The sequence below is a fragment of the Mugil cephalus genome, chromosome 11 (assembly GCF_022458985.1).
Source record: "Mugil cephalus isolate CIBA_MC_2020 chromosome 11, CIBA_Mcephalus_1.1, whole genome shotgun sequence".
In the NCBI taxonomy this organism is placed as follows: domain Eukaryota; kingdom Metazoa; phylum Chordata; class Actinopteri; order Mugiliformes; family Mugilidae; genus Mugil; species Mugil cephalus.
This window is the reverse complement of record NC_061780.1, coordinates 21,143,211-21,159,484: the sequence shown is the minus strand read 5'-3', so window position 1 is coordinate 21,159,484 and position 16,274 is coordinate 21,143,211. Positions and strand designations below refer to the sequence as shown.

The window sequence follows — 16,274 nt, the reverse complement described above, 5'->3', positions numbered from 1 at the left end:
TGTGTGGGCGATAAGAGTGAAAGAAAGGGAGGAAGCAAGAGAGTGAAATAGCAGGAGATCTGTGGACCCTGCTACTAGTCCAGGCAGCTCTCTCATTCGGAGCCAACCGTCCACATGTGGAAGACAGAAGAGATAACAGCAGAGGTTGGAGTGGAGTCAGAGATGTTAAGACTCACACACAGAAGCCGGAGTGGTAGGATGGCTAGCTGCACGCAGCACGGATCTCATAGAGAAAGAAAGGAAGGAAAGAAAAAAAAAAAAAAGATGGAACAAAAATAAAGAACAAGGCCAGCAGGGATGGAGCTGGCGCTAATCCAGCGGTGTGAAAGTGCTTCAAAGCCTCTCCCTGTGCCCACATATCAGCTAGTGTTTCCTGTCTATGGTTAGTGTTGTTATGAGAGAGCATAAACTGTATTTTCTACCTCTCAACATGGTCGGGTTATGGGGTGGAGGGCCTTTGTAAGCCTATCTGAGGGGAAGATCTCAATCTGTTCTCCAACAGCGAGTAGCAGCATGGAAGCTCTGCCACTGTGGCCACCCAGGATAAGAGGATCCGGCCACAGTTGGTGGTCCAGTCAAAAGATCCAAACATGTGTTTGTGGAAGGAGAGCCAGTAAGAAGTGGTGCTGTGAACAATGTGTGCGCCTATCTGTGTTTGTTTGGCTATCAGGTTAAAAAGCTTGCACTAGGTCTACACCGGTAAGTTTTTCCATCTGCCGACAAGCAATCACATCCATATCGAATATATCTTTTTAAAAAAAAGACACACGATTTAATTAATAGAGCCTTGAGCCATAAAGAGAACACAGAAGCTTCACCGAGAACGTGTACGGGTCAAAACACTTGACCTAACTCTATCCGCGTTGTCGTACCTGCACGACAGAGCTGCTGCCGCCCTTGTCCCTCCTCTCCAGCTGAACATCCTGGGACCAGTCTTCGTCTCCTCGCGCCCTCACGCACAGCTCCGTCATCTCCACGTCTTCCAGCACATAGGAGGGCAGCTTGGCTCCGGCCTCCAGGCAGTCGCAGTGCTCCCTGACCACCGTCTGGCCGTCGGGCCCCACGTAGTGCTGCACCACTCGCAGCTCGATGTCCTGAGTCAGGTAGCTGCACATCACCTGCCGCCCACAGATGATCACCTGGAGGCGAATGTTGCAAGGGAGAATTGGCACACGTGTGCTGTTATGCAGACAAAGATAGTTTAGGAACACTCTGTCACTCTAAACAGGTTAATTCTTACAGTTGTATGGTCAGTTATCACATTTTGTCCTGTTATTAAGGAATGGTTAAAAGCTGTAATTAGCGCTCGGAGTATGACCAAAAATGTATATCACGTATTTTTCTGGCGGTATCACGTTTTCACAACACTTTCCACTGGTTGAGAGAGGAATTAACGCAATAGATTGACTAAGGATGGACTATTTCACTGTTCCCACACTATAATAAAACAGGTTTGCATGGCCCCGTATCAGCACTGCCTGCTGATGTGGAAATCGGGAAGTTCAACTTTGCCTGCGACTCCAACTTATTCCCCAAGTGCCGATATCTCTCTGTTCTTATCAAGAGGTTACGTCCTGGTTGCGTCTTCACTGCCAGACAGTGCGCATTAAATCCATACAGTGCACGCACACAGATACACACCCGACAGTCGTAGGTGTCAAACTCAAAATGCTTTACCAACACATGCACTTACACACACGCCACAGTCATCAGGGAGCTCTCATCTGGGACTGACACATATAATTGTGCTAAGAACTGATTGTTTCCATCATTCTCTGTGAGTTTGTGTATTTATGTCTTTGCATGCATGTGCACTGACTGCTGTGTGGGTTTACTGATAATAATCTTGCGGTCTCGACTCCAAACGAACAATATCCATCTTTTTTTTTTTTTTTTATATCTATTTCTAGACTCATTTTCATGTCAGCAGCTCGCTGGGACAAACAAACACATGCACAACAACATGTTTTGTAAAAAGAGTGGGAGAAAGAGTGTTTCGGAGAGAATTACAAAGATTGTGACATTTGTTACTTGGCACTTACGGCGGGATGCAAGCAATCAGAAACTTTGTTCGCCATCTTTATTTGACAGATGAAATCGCTGATCAAACTAAATTATCGGCGGATCAATTGATCAGGGCCGTAATCAGGAGCTGCCTTTCAGCAGCCAACATGTGGACAATAAAAGGCCGTAGAGGAAGAAGATGTGGGAGGGAGAGCAGAGTAAGAGACTTTAAGGATGAACCCCACCAAAAGAAAACAAGAGCTGAGGTATGCTCATACACGCGGGAGACAACTTCCTCTGTAGCGGCAGCTGCTGTCCCACTCTGAGGCTTTTTTATGCGAATTGGATGTGACCAGTGCTCATACTCTATCACTGGATCCAATGAAAACAAGATGTAATCAAAGTTTGGGACAGATGGAGGAAGGAATGTGAGAAGCTGCGTCTGTTTTGTCTGGAGGATGAGCGGGAGATGTGTGTGTGACACTTGACACTGTTTACATAACAAAATGTCACCGCTTTTAATCGGACGGCATCTTTGCATTTTGGGGATCACAGCGACTCCGCCCCCGCGGCAGATTTATGCCTAATCTCGGCCCCACGAAGGCAGTCAGGGTTTATGATTTGGTTTGAGCTGGTTTATGATTTCCTGGGATCTTCTTGACGGACTGATGGAACACATTCCTTTCCTGAAGGGCTTTAAGTTCACAAGATTTACTATAACGCAGATTATAAAAACTGACAAAACAGAAAGCGGTATGTTTAGCCAAACAACCACTAAATCACAAAAAAAAAAGAACAGATCATCCCGATAAAAAGACGCGGCTTTGAGTCACACGGTCGAGGACAACAGGCACGCAAACATGTTCGTGTTTTCACTGTCGATATATTAAAGATCGGCTGCAAGATAATCTTCCTATATTCTAGATCATGTTGGTCATTATTTATTTCTGTGGTTAATCTGCACCGCAAATCTCCAACTTGACAATTACAAAGTGTCGTGAGTAATGTGAGCCTTATGCTTGGGATTAACTGCAAATTAAATCTGTGGCTGGTGATGCTCCTCATTATCACTCGTTTTATCACTTAAGCGCAGAACGAAGATTTGTTTACAGCTTTTATAATTAATCCTGATGCAGCTTGAAGAAAATATAATAATATGCTGGTAAAGACTAGGAGAGGAAACTGAAACCTCTGGAAATAGACAGTGGCCATTTTTTTTTTTTTTTTTTTTTTTTTTTAAGTCAAACCAGACATGTCACAGATTGACAAACATTATACTTTTATACTAATGTATCGTATCTGAGCACAAGTATGGCAGCAGAATAGACATTCGCAATTACCGTTTTCGGTGTTTTCCCCGACATTCTTACTTCCCTCAAAGCTTTATTTGAAAAAGCTTGTGGAGAACGTAACAAACACAAGAGCAGTAAATCACTCCGAACTGACCTGCTTCTGGACACCACTGAGCTGCACGACCTTTATGATGAGCGAAGCGGTGCGTCCTTTGTACTGGATGGTCCTCAGCAGAGTCCCCACATTGTCCACGCTGAAGGCCTCCGACCAGCGCCAGTTCCCCCATCCCTCGATGCAGATGTGCAGCAGCTGCAGGATGCGACAGGGAGCAGGGTACACACACACAAAAACAGAGACAGGAGACACCAGACATCAGAGGTTAGTCTCCTTGCCCTTTATTTACCCCGAGCAAAAGGCAAGTAAACAACAGGATTCTTTGTTTAGAAGAACAACAAAGTTCCTGTTTACTGGTGCTGAACCGGCTGGCTGCTGCTGGAAGTAGAAATGGAAGGTTGCACACAATAAACTGGCTGGTGGAAAACAGCTGATGTGGAAGATCATTATGGCTGAGTGTGTGTGTGTAGTTGTGTGGTTGGACGTGGAAGACTCTTTTCTCCACACATCTAAATAAGAGGCACATAGTTTGGCTCTCAAACCTTTAGCTTCATATCCATCACTTCGCTGTGGAGCACATCCATGTGTGTGGCTGGCAGTAAACACACAGGCTCAGCATGACAACAGTAAACACATGCTGTCCTGTCCTTTGACATTCAAACAACTTTACAGCGGTGACAATTTTCCAACCATTTTTCACATAGGTCCTTATATTGTGGGCCCCGACATGGCAGCAGGGATGACAATATGTGAAGAGAAATGATTTCTAAGATGACAGCTGTATCTGCAGATAGCCTGAGGCCTCACTTTTTTTTTTTTTTTTTGGTAAGGGAGAAAAACAATGACAGTCGCACACGCAATGTCCATGTAGTGAACACATTCCTTGATGGTGAACCGCTTGTGTTTACATAGCGCTTTTCTACCTATTGGTATTCAAACCGGTTTAGAATCACATGTCATATTTACCCACTCGCTCACACAAGCAGACACACATTGACACCAGCGTCATACACTGGCAGGGTATCGGTGTCTTTTCTTTTTTTATGTGAATCAGTAAATCGTCACTTAATGGAAATTCCATTGAAGTGCATACCCCTCCCATGTAAATCCATAATATGCAACACAAGATCTGGTCAAATGTCCATCACAACTGCGCTCCGGTGAGGTCACTCACAGACTCGTCTGCGCAGGTTGTGAAGCGATTCATGACGGGGAACCTCATTTGTCAAACAATGCCGAGTGTTGTCATAAGATTACGGTCACAATACGGGAGCAGGATCATAACCACGCAGGAGAGATCTGAAGCCTTCTCCCCTCCCGAGGCCGCGTGGCTGACCCTTCGGCCTCGGCGAACTATTCGTGTCGGCCGTGCTGCCAGCACAACGTCAAAACTTGCAACAGCGAGGAGGGGGGAGGCGAGAGAATGTGAGAAAGACAAGGAATGTCAAGAGAGTCCAGCAAAAGACACGAGAGACAAGCAGCGGACGGGGAGGGGGAGGGGGAGGGGGAGGGGGAGGGACAGGTTCGATAATCTCCCAGAGGAGTCGCGGTCTGAGTGAAACGCCGCAAAACATTTTTTGAACATTTACACTTTGGGTCGTCGCTTCTACGTGGCGAACACTTAGCCAATCTGTTTAAAGAAAAACAAATTACTCCAGAGGTCAAAGAGCACTGGGGGACCCTGGTCAAGACCTTCTATGTTTCTCTCCACTGCAGTCTCTCCTTAGTGTTTGAAGACAGATTTTTTTACAATAACATTCTTAATCAAAGCCTGAATTCGTCCCTCCTCCCTGTTGGCCGAGTGGAAATGACTTAAACTTCTCAGATCTCCTGCTCAGAGGACTTACTCACAGTGAAAGTGGCAATGTGGTGTAAGCAGCCAGGTGGCGGAGGTTAAGGCTAAGCCTGAGGGTGGAGAACCACTAGATGATTCCCTAAACCAGCACTAACATTATAATCAAGTCCAGTTAGGATCATGGTGGTTTGAGGGAAAAGTTTGAAAATAACCGTAATGGGAGATTTTCTGCTCTTCTGTTCAGTCTCTCTCCCAGTGACCTGGTGCAGATGCAATGGAAACCTTTTAATGTGGATTCAACTTCAAAACCGACCTCAAGTTCTTAGTATTAGAAGGATTTTTCAGAATTTGGAGCTAGATTAATTTGACGTTAATTACGGTTAAAGCTCTTGTGGTGACAAACCCATCGGAGTTTTGTGCTGCGCCTCCGTCGTCTCTGCGCGGACCGATATGATATTTCAACACCTCTCGCTCCTCTAACCTCTTTACCTCCCCTCTTTCTCCATGTAGTTCATCATGCCTGTGGCTCAACTCGACCTTTAAGGGAGAAGTCATAATAACGTCTCTCCTCAAACTTCAAACAGCGACTGCTGCTTTTGTTTTTAATTCATCACTGGTCTGACTCAAGCAGCGGAGGAAAAAAAAACAGCAGTGACACAGATGAACAGGATACGTAGGACAATAAGAATGAAAAATAAGAAGACGCTTCGCCTCTTTGTGACGTCTCCAACTGCTGTGACACTGAGAGAACCCAGTCAGCCACATGTAGCCGCTTTATGCGCATGGATTAAGCCGAGAATTAACAATGTGCAGTTCAATTGAGACGTATCACGATAGAAATGTCTTTGAAGAAACAAAAGGCAGAGGCTTAAACGGAAATAGAAAGAAAATAATTTAACTCCAATGTTATTTAATTAGATGCTGGATTGCCTCCTCAGTTAGGATGCGTTTTACTTATTGATCATCTTATTGTAAAATTAACGTGCAAAATGAAAAGCAATCAGCATGTTGAAAATATGCAGCCTAAATCTGGTCATTCCATCGTTTCTACAGCCTATACAGAAGAGTTTCATTTCCTTGTGGTATCCCCAGGTCTGTGAAGCAACCATCACATCCGCTCTCTAATTTAAAGACCACTCACCTTGAGAAATAATGACAGTATATCCCAAAACTGCCTTATGTGTGTATCAACTACACAAGGCCAGTATGCCAAGGCAACAAACTGAAATAAACTATATCTGAAGTTTGAGAAGTAGTTGTTGAAACACCATCAGCAGCTAATTAGACATGTTTCAAACAAACATATCATTATCAGCTCTGCGATGCTCGACTGGGTATTCAAACAAAAAAAAAAAAACAATATTATGAGCAAAAACAGCCTTCAGATTGGGCCTCAGATGCCAGTTCGGTTTTAATCTCATCTGCAAATAAATCTTTTTTTAAAGACTCAACAGCTGGCCCTGAGTGAAGATTATTTTTGTCCAAAAAGCAACTGAGAACCAAGAGATTATATTATGGTTATTTACCGCAAGTTAGTGAGTGTGAAAGAAATGTGAAATTTAATTGTCAGTCTTTCCTCATTTCCCTTTAAACTCCACAGAGTTGACGGTGGTCACGTAGCATCAAGCTGTAGCTTTGGTTCCTGAGTGATCTACGCAGGGATCATTGTAAGTATGTGGATGCTACAACACAAAGCATTGTCATTTTGTGACTGCATAATAATGTACATTGAATGGCATCGGTTTTGCATATAGTGAGTAGGTTTTAACTAAGGCGAACGTTATACTGCTGCTTTCCATTAAACTCTTACACTAACACAATACACAATCCATCCAAATTCCTTTGGATTTGACTTGGCAGTGGTACCAATATATCAATTAACATTTTAAACAAACATAGTTTCCAATCATTAAAATAGTCAAACTATAATTATTCATTCCAGTTCTTAAAAAAATGAACTCCGAGTTATTCATCCGCCTTTTTGTTTGAAAGTAAAGGCTAATCTTACATCATAATGATGGTTCGTAGTGACTTGTTTGTCCAGCTATGCTAATATAACAAAGCTACAAGTAATTCATCCCAGTTTCATGGAAATAAATCATCTGAAGGATTTGACAATAAGATTTTCCATTTGGCCTTAATAAACAAATTCTTTGGACGGATGTCTGCAGTGTGACTGCATGGCAGCATCACAGGGATTAGTCCTGTACTGGTCAGTTTTAAGATATGATACGATCAACACTGGCTTTACTGACATTGCCGCAATCAAATATGATTTACTAACCAAAGAGCAATAAGTTCTACACTACACTATAGTGTAGGTGAGTGTTGAGCACAAAGTGACACTTTATTTCATGTTTTAAATATCAAAGGCGGTGCTGAAATTGTGACTAATCCAAGAGTAACAGAGAACACCTGTTCAATAAACCAAATATCCGATGGACGGAGTGGATGACGTCCACCAAGATCGTGTTGTGGTCTTAACACAAGATCACTACCACATGATCTTTCTGAAATCCCATCACCCAGATTTCATATTTCCATGGAAACTAGATGCAGAACCCAAACACGGGGGCTGACACATTGAGAGATGGTGTTAACTTCTGAGAATTACCGTCCCCGCCCGTCTAAATCGTACGTTTCATATTCGGTGAGTCAATCAACCAACCGTCGTGGGTACGATGTCACGTCTACCGCCTGGTTCTCGGCTTAATCCCGTCCCCGGAGAAAATCTTAAGCAACAGCGCAACAAAAGTTTCCTGTAAAAGACGGTAAGGATAACACGCAGTCCTAGCCAAAGTAATGACTGCTAACTTCCTGGTAAACAGAGAGTCATTAGTCTATTCACGAGGCAAACGCGCAAGTATCTGCTTTGATAATGACACACGCTGGAACACACACAAAATCTCTCTCTTTCTGAGACGCACACAGACACATCAAATAGCACTCTAACCACTATTTGTCTATTGTCCTCTAGCAGGAATGTGCTGGGGTGCACCTAATATAAATGAAGTGTCTCTCCGCAGTGGGGATGTAATCGGCGTTCCTGGATGTTGCACAGACAGGCTGACAAAGCTGCAGCGGTCATTGGTCGTCTACCCATTACAACCACTCCTTTATTCGGTCTCAGTCAGACTATAATAGGAGATTTGAGACATGGGGACATGGCGTAGAGGTATAAACAACACCAGTAGCTTTGCACACAATTTTCTATAAAAGGGCCCCGAGAACCTGAGGCAAGTCTTAGATGGTTGATGAGAATCATGTGAACGCATTATCATATACCAAAAAATTTAAAAATAGTTCGTTGAGTCTCTGTACTGCTGATTTTATTTAATGTTACACAGGAACAGAAAAGTGAAAAAAAAATAAAAGAGGGATGTGGAATAGAGGTCTGCGCTGTCTGGTGAAATTACTTTGGGGACCCGGGAGCTAGCTAGCCACCTAACAAATGAGAAACAGGTTTATATCCAGACAACAAAACAAAAGAATGCGGATTACTTTGTCCTTTAGGAGAAATTAGTGTGAGAAAGAACCATATGAGACAGAGAGACACAACAGCATCCATGCCAGGGCAGTGAGGGCTAACCCATGCAACATGAGGGAATTATGGTGGCTTCAACAGCTGTCTGCAATGCTCCCTCTCCTCCTTGGCTCCCTCTTTCTGACAAAAGAAGGAAAGCAGCGCGACATCAAAGCCCGGATTTGCAAGTCTAAGAAGCGGTTTGAAAGTTGGAAGAGGCTACAGAGAGAGGAGGCATTGTGTGGGTCCGTGGTCGACAGAGGAGACGTTAAGAAGTTTATGCTCGACTAACATTGTTCCATAGTTCTCCCTCTGGTTTCTGCTAAGGCATCCTAGACATCCAGGGACTTCAGGGTTCCAGGAGACACAGACGTGGCAAGTGCACACATCAAATGTGGAAAAGTTGAAAAGGAGTACTGTCTGGGGGAAGACAGGCTGGAAAACCACATGATAGGGGGATGAGGCAGTCGGTGGTCGAGGACCCTTGGAAGGACAGAGACCTTGTCTCAGTCTAACAGCAACAACAAAATAAATAAATAAATAACATGAAATTCTGAGGGAATGAAACAAGGAGAAACTTCCTGCACAGCAGCAGCAGCAGACACCGGCATATATTATGTCACTCACACAGTCTTCAGACAAATTTCTACCCAGACATTCATTCCTCCCACCTGCTTAGTTCACTGGAGTTCAGAAACATACTATGATATGTAAAGATGAAGGCAAAACACACACTTCTCATGTAAGTGTAGAAAAAGTAGACTCTCATCCACAAGCCTTCCCTCCAAAGAACAGAACAACAGAATAGTTGAGACATAAAACTTATTTAGTTTACTTAGTTCAAAAAAAGAAGAAAACATATCACTGCAGCGCGCTCAATGATTTAAAAATGTTTGGCGATTAAACATACTGTATTTAGTATAGAGGTTTTTAGTAGTTTTTAATTCATGAATTAAACCCGTTTCCTTTGAATGCATCCAGTAAGAAGCCTGGGTAAACTGGGTCCCAGAGCGTAATGCGACCAAATGTCCATGACCAGACGTTGGTGAAAAATGGCCATGCAGCCCCTATGGGAATAGCCGTACCACAGTACTGTCCATGGTACTGAACTCAGGGCTGCAGCAGCAGTGAATTCCTCACCTGAACCTGCGTTCGGGCTCAGGAGAGAATCATCCATAGGATGGTTAGATGGTATGAAGTACAGATATTCAAAGTTAGGGGAAGTTAGGACAACTCCTGACCTGTCCCTGCACCAATCACTAACACGCTCGTCAATACTTGAGTTATTATTCCACTGCTCCAAACTGATTATGAAAATAATTGTCAAGTTGCCCAGATACAAACTCGCCAATGTTATGCATCCACAATATTTTGGTTTGTTATGCAAAGTGGAAACACAAGGTTGTCAAGCTCCTACAATAGGGGAAAAAAAAAAAAACTTAACTGCGGTTGCAGGAGTCAGATGTGGTCAAAAGATGCTGTCTACGACCTGGATATTTTGGCTGGTGTGGTGACTATACAGTGCTTGGTATGTTGAAAAACTCTGTCTTAGAAGATTTCCCCTGACAAATAAAGTACAGTGGGTTTTGATTTAATGCTTCTGCAAAGGACTGCATTTAATTTCAGTATAATCACTGATGTTTTAAACCCTTGTACACTTTTGATACAGATTTTTTTTTTTTAATTCTTCTATTACTGGCATTGACACGTTTGACGTAGACCTTATGTCCACGCCAAACGAAAGACATAATTCTGTAATTGATATCACAGTACAATAAAGGCTGGTGAAGATGTTAAGACTGGGAAGTCAACTGAATAAATCTGCTGTCACAATGTGGCCCAGGGCCATTAAAAAAATACCAACACTTTGTCATGTGGGGGCCAACCAGAAACCGTTCTGCTGCCCAAACAGGGTTGCAACCCGTTGCTTAAGACCCTTTGTTGTAGTTTCAAGGCCAGGGTTTTGATGGAGAGGATGAAAACATAATTTGTAAACTGCTAACACATTGGTATGTTTAAAAAGATTTACATAGAAAAGCAAATATGACAGTCTAGCAGCGGAGCTCTCATCAACATGATAATTAAATTAATCTCCACACATCAGAAGGAGAGCTTCCTCTGGGACAAACTACACAGGGCAGAGAATTACTCAGATATACAGTATATACACAAACAGACCAATGGCTCATCACATATACACCATGAAACCATAATAAAACCTTACAGCATGTCGGTGAGACTGAGAAAACAAACTCATGGGTCGAATTTGGAAAGATTCGCAGGAATGACTTAAAGAGATGAAACAATAGGTGAAGGTGGAAACTGTCCTCACTATATCTCTCTGACAATCTTGGCCGTGGCAGCCATTGTGTAGAGCTGAGAAATGTAGAACATTGTTTCCAAAAAGGCTGGACAAGGGTCGCAGAAAGATGAGAACACTTCCCCTGAATAATCAAGAGATTTTAAAAATAGCTGTAAATGCTGTGTTGTTGTTTTTTATCTTTGCAGTATGAAATAAATCTGAGGGTCAGAAGTACTTGACACACACCATTATTAATCACTAGCTTGCTCCCAACAACAACAGCATGGGGGGAAAAAAAATCATTCAGTGGCATTTTGTAAGAATTAAATCAAACAAGAGTGCTTGAGAGTGAGGAGGCAAGTAAGTATTTGAGCAATAGAGTATATAGGGTATGCAGGCATGTTGACCTCGTGCCCTGGAAGCTTTTGTAATGGTTTTTGCAGATGCAATTCCATATATATAACATATAATGTTATTAAATTGGATGGGCGCATGCAAACGTGCAAACATTCAAATTGTCCAAAGTCCATTTGACTCACTTCTACAAAGTCAAACTACAGTGTTTTGGGTAAATGTATGCACACATATTAAAAAAAAAACTGCCTCTTTACCACTAAGGTATTTACAAACAGAGAACTACTGCTGTGATCTGTGTTGCTGAGGATGTTTATGCTAGTCATAATCTCATAATCTTTGTTTCCCACTATGCTTACTACAATGCTACTTCTCCATGAAACGGCCGAGTAACAACACGACAACAATGTCTAACTCCACATCAAGAAAATGTCTGCTTCCCTTCTGGGAGAGCGTACAAGAACGTCAGCGAGGAACTGAACAGAAGTTGAAACACACCTTGCATTAAAACACAGATGGCTCTTACTTCGGCCCGATTAAACTGAAATAAATGTGTTTGAATCAGATGGGGTCCAGCATGTTTGGCGTGAACCTGGCCGGGATAACCACGGTGACTGCCAAATGTTGACCGTCAATCATGGAGGTGGGAGTGAGCTGATATGGAGCTGTATGAGGGTTGTGGCCAGATAAAGCTGATTGTTTCCAGCCCAAATGTAAAAAAACAAAATACAGGCAAAATGCACAAAATTGATATTTTGTTTAGTACTATTGAAAAAACCAATGTAGTCAGCCACTATAACTAATCACATCTACCTACAACGAAGTTATGGAGCCCACTAGCTGGAACTCAGTGTGTGAAAAATAAAGAAATAATGACAATACAGTTAGGTCCACATATATTTGGATACTGACACAAGCTGTGTTATTTTGGCTGTTTACCAAAACCAGTTCAAGATACATACAAGTTATATCAACATGAGGTTAAAGTGTAGACTCTCAAGCTGTAACTGGATGGTATTTATATCCAGATTGGAGGAAGGCTTTAGAAATTAAAACTCTTTAACCCTTTAAAACAGAATGGATCGCTGGTGATCCGATAAAGCACGTGGTTTTTTAATTATCATAACTCACAGTGGTTTGCACTATTGACAAAATTCAAAGTGTGGCTGAACACTGTGAGGTTGTACTTTTGTCTGGAAGAGTTTGTGTGACATAAGGGTATAACTAACGTCATTTTTACCAAGAAATTCCTTCAAACAACTCTCTCTTACTGAGGCTCTGTCACTTCCCAACATCAGTGGTGCGTCAGCTTTCTTTTCCAGAAAGCGCAACTTCCCAAAGTTCAGTCACACTTTAAATTTTGTTCCTTGGTGACTTACAGTAATTCAAATGCCACAAGCATGAAGCTGCCTCTTTTTTTTTAAAAAAACAACAGTGCTTTCATGGGCTGCATAGGGTATTCCTCATTAAATCCTTCATAATTTAAGCAAGTAAAAGGTCTGGAGTTTATTCCAGACCATTTTCATTTGGAAGCTGTTGCTTGGGCTAAAAAAAATAAAAAAATAAAAGATGTAATCTGTGAAAGAGACAGTAGGAATGTTAGGAGTGACCAAATCATCAGTTTGATACATTCTAAGAGAAAATAAGTGCACTGGTGACCTCAGGAACTCAAAAAGGCCTGGATGTCCACAGAAGACAACAGCGGTGGATGATAGTAGGACATTTCCATGGTGAAGAAAAACTCCTCCACAACACCCACCCAAGAGAAGAACACGCTCCAGGAAATAGGTGTATCAGTATCTAAATCTACAATAAACAGAAGACTTTGTGACAGCAAAGCACAGAGTGTTCACCTCAAGGTGCAAACTGTTAATCAGACTTAAAAATAGGAAGGGCAGATTAGACTTTGCCAAAAAAACACCAGAAATAGCCAGCCCAGATCTGGAAACGCATTCTTTCGACAGATGAAACCAAGATGAACCTGGACCAGACGGATGGGAAGAAGAAAGTATGCAGGAGGCTTGGAATGGATCTTGATCCAAAGCTTCTTCTGTAAAATGTGGTGGAAGCAATGTGATAGCATGGACATGCATGGCTTCCAATGGCAGTGGACCACTTGTTAAAAGGTGCTTCACAATACAGATGAACAATCACTCAAAACATACGGTAAAAGCAACCCAGGAGTCAAGCCATTCACCAGATCTAAACACGATTGAGTATGCGCTTCGTTTTGCTTAAGAGAAAACTCAAGGCAGAAAGACCCACAAACAAGCAACAACTGAAGATAGCTGGCAAAGCATCACTAAGAAGGAGCTTTTGGTGATGTCCAGACTTCAGGCAGTCATTGCCTGCAAAGGATTCTCAACAATACTTAAAAATTACCATTTTGTTCATAGTAATGTTGTCCAATTACTTTTGAGCCCCTGAAAGGAGGAGACTTTGTATAAAAATGGTATGCCAACATTTCATATTTTTGTTTAACCACTTGAATTAAACCTGAAAGCCTGCTTTCCCAATGCAGCTCAGTCCTTTCATTTCAAATTCAAAGTGGTGGCATGCAGAGCCCAAAATCACGAAGATTGAGTCACTGTCCAAGTATTCCTGGGCCTAAATGTACTACACCGAATGAGTGCATGGAGTGTGATGGAGATGAAATGGACTGCGCTATTTGTATATCCAAATACTGATTGAAACGATGATTCCCAGTCTTTAGCAAACCTGGCAGGAGTTTCACACCATGGCAATGATTCAATACGGCAACAATCACCAAAGAGCATTTAAAGAAGAGAATTTGGGTGGAAGATCAAATCTGCGGCTAAAAATAAAAGCCTCTTCTGTTGCTCTTTGACTCTCAAATAGAGACTTTTCCTTACATACCGATGGCTTAACACAAGTACGATCAAATTGCCAGGTACTGATTTAAGATTTTACGGAGGTTAGAGGTTACATCCTCTAAGGACTGACTGGCTTCTGACTGACTGACTCACACACTATTTGTATCTAGTTGCCATGGACACAAAAATTTTAAAATAAGCAGCACATAACACGTCTTCAAATTTAATCACGTCATATACGTGTCTCTTTTTTTTTTTTTGACGAAGGTTTTGTCTTATTAGTCACAATGGTGAAATTTATCTTTTTTATTCTTCCACCAGGAGGTTATTTCACAAGTCACGTCTGGACAAGATAAAGAGTGTGACAGTGCAGGATAAATGACTGTACAGTTACACACATATCTCATGCATTATTTAGTCATGTTACTTGGACACAAACCTTTATCAACAAGCAGGACACCGAGTAACCGATGTACAACCTTTGTCTGATGATACAGAGTTCACCTTCAACTTTCCAGTTTTCTCCCTATCTGGTCTACATCATGGACCAAATACCTAAATATTACAACCGGGAATGAGACTAGAGGAGCGACTTTTTACGGAGACTAATGGTTGACTAAGGTGATGAGGAACAACCCAGGCTAACAAGCGAATGTGTTGCTTCTGAAGCTATGTTTGCAGGTAGCATGTAGCTGGGACACTGCTTAATGGAGTTAAGGAGAATGATCCTATAGCAGAATATGATAATTTTCAAATACTGAAGTTCATAAATGTGTTATTTTAAGGCATAATGTTTCTTATAATCGCATCCCTGACGTGTTCCCATGAAACAAGGGAGTGGAAATATACTTTGTGATTAAAAAACACATACGCAAAAAAAAAAAAAAAAAAATTTAAAATACCGCAAATACAGTGGTTAAGTTAAAGTTCAAAATGAATTTATTATCTGATAAATGTTACTTTAACAGCGAGATGAAATATCAGCCGTCATTCTCAGTGCTGGCCTACTGTGGTCTGTGATTTATTTTCATGAATATTAATCTTTCAGCACCATTTTTCACCAACTGCCCCTACAAGTGCATTAAACAAAAAAAGAAAAGTGTTGGTTTTGTCCAGGGATCAAAACGAAGATGTCTCTTCCATCAGCTTCTCTCTTTTCCCTTCGCTCTGATCAGTCAGTGAACGGCTTAACCCGACTGGAGACATCATATCCATCAAGGTCCCTCACAGTCGAAGCTACAATCTTGGATGAACAGCACGACTAAACCACTTCACTTGAGGGCAGTGTTTCTTAAACTACGGGCCAGGACAGTGAAATATTAAATTCTACCAGACAAAAGAGCAGATAGATGATAAAGACAAGATGTATTTATTCAGACTGATGAGCTGTGAACATTTAACCCTGCTGCAAATTGACAACACTTGTTTGGGACCAAAAAAAAAGGAAGCAGGGCACACAGTCTATGCACAGCTCATATATAAATGTTCACACACATACAGACATACAACTAAAAAAAAAATGGAAAACACACAGTACAGCTTCTACTGATAAAATTTTCTCTCTGTTACACACACTCCCATGCCAAATACCAGCCTGTCAAACCTACTTCCAACAACATGGCCAATCTAACCACAAACTAATAGTCCTGGGCCGCTATCTCCAGCACATTACCCCTGGGAACCACACACACACACACACACACACACACACACAGACACACATTACGGGCCTACTGCCTGCTGTTGGAGTAAATTACAATTTATTCAAATTGAGAATATTCCTTGTAGGCACTTAAAAAGTCCTTCCCAAATTCAGGGGGCTTTTTACGCCCCTCTCCCTGCTAACCACACTAACCACAGGGATTTCCATCAGCCGGGCTGCATCCTGTACCGAGCAGCCAGATATTTCAACCATCCACACCACACCACACCACACCACACGCCAAAGCCCTGAAAAACAGCAGGGTGGAGATGGTGAGTGTGTTTGATACAAACGTAATTAAAGAGGGAGTCAGTGTAATGGTACGCATGACCTTCCTGAGGTTCTTTTTATTA

The 16,274-nt window shown here is 42.1% G+C and overlaps 1 protein-coding gene across 5 annotated transcripts in view; it reads right to left on the bottom strand.

The window, feature by feature from the left end:
• Positions 1–16,274, bottom strand: part of LOC125016930 (vacuolar protein sorting-associated protein 13B-like) — a 302,660-nt gene that overhangs the window by 26,864 nt on the left and 259,522 nt on the right. For all 5 annotated transcript variants that reach the window (XM_047599702.1, XM_047599699.1, XM_047599703.1 and 2 more), the window contains exons 47-48: positions 3,451–3,606; positions 873–1,139 (exon numbers count right to left, since the gene is read on the bottom strand). In XM_047599702.1, coding sequence (XP_047455658.1) covers positions 873–1,139; positions 3,451–3,606 — 423 coding nt within the window. The remainder of the gene's footprint in view (positions 1–872; positions 1,140–3,450; positions 3,607–16,274) is intronic.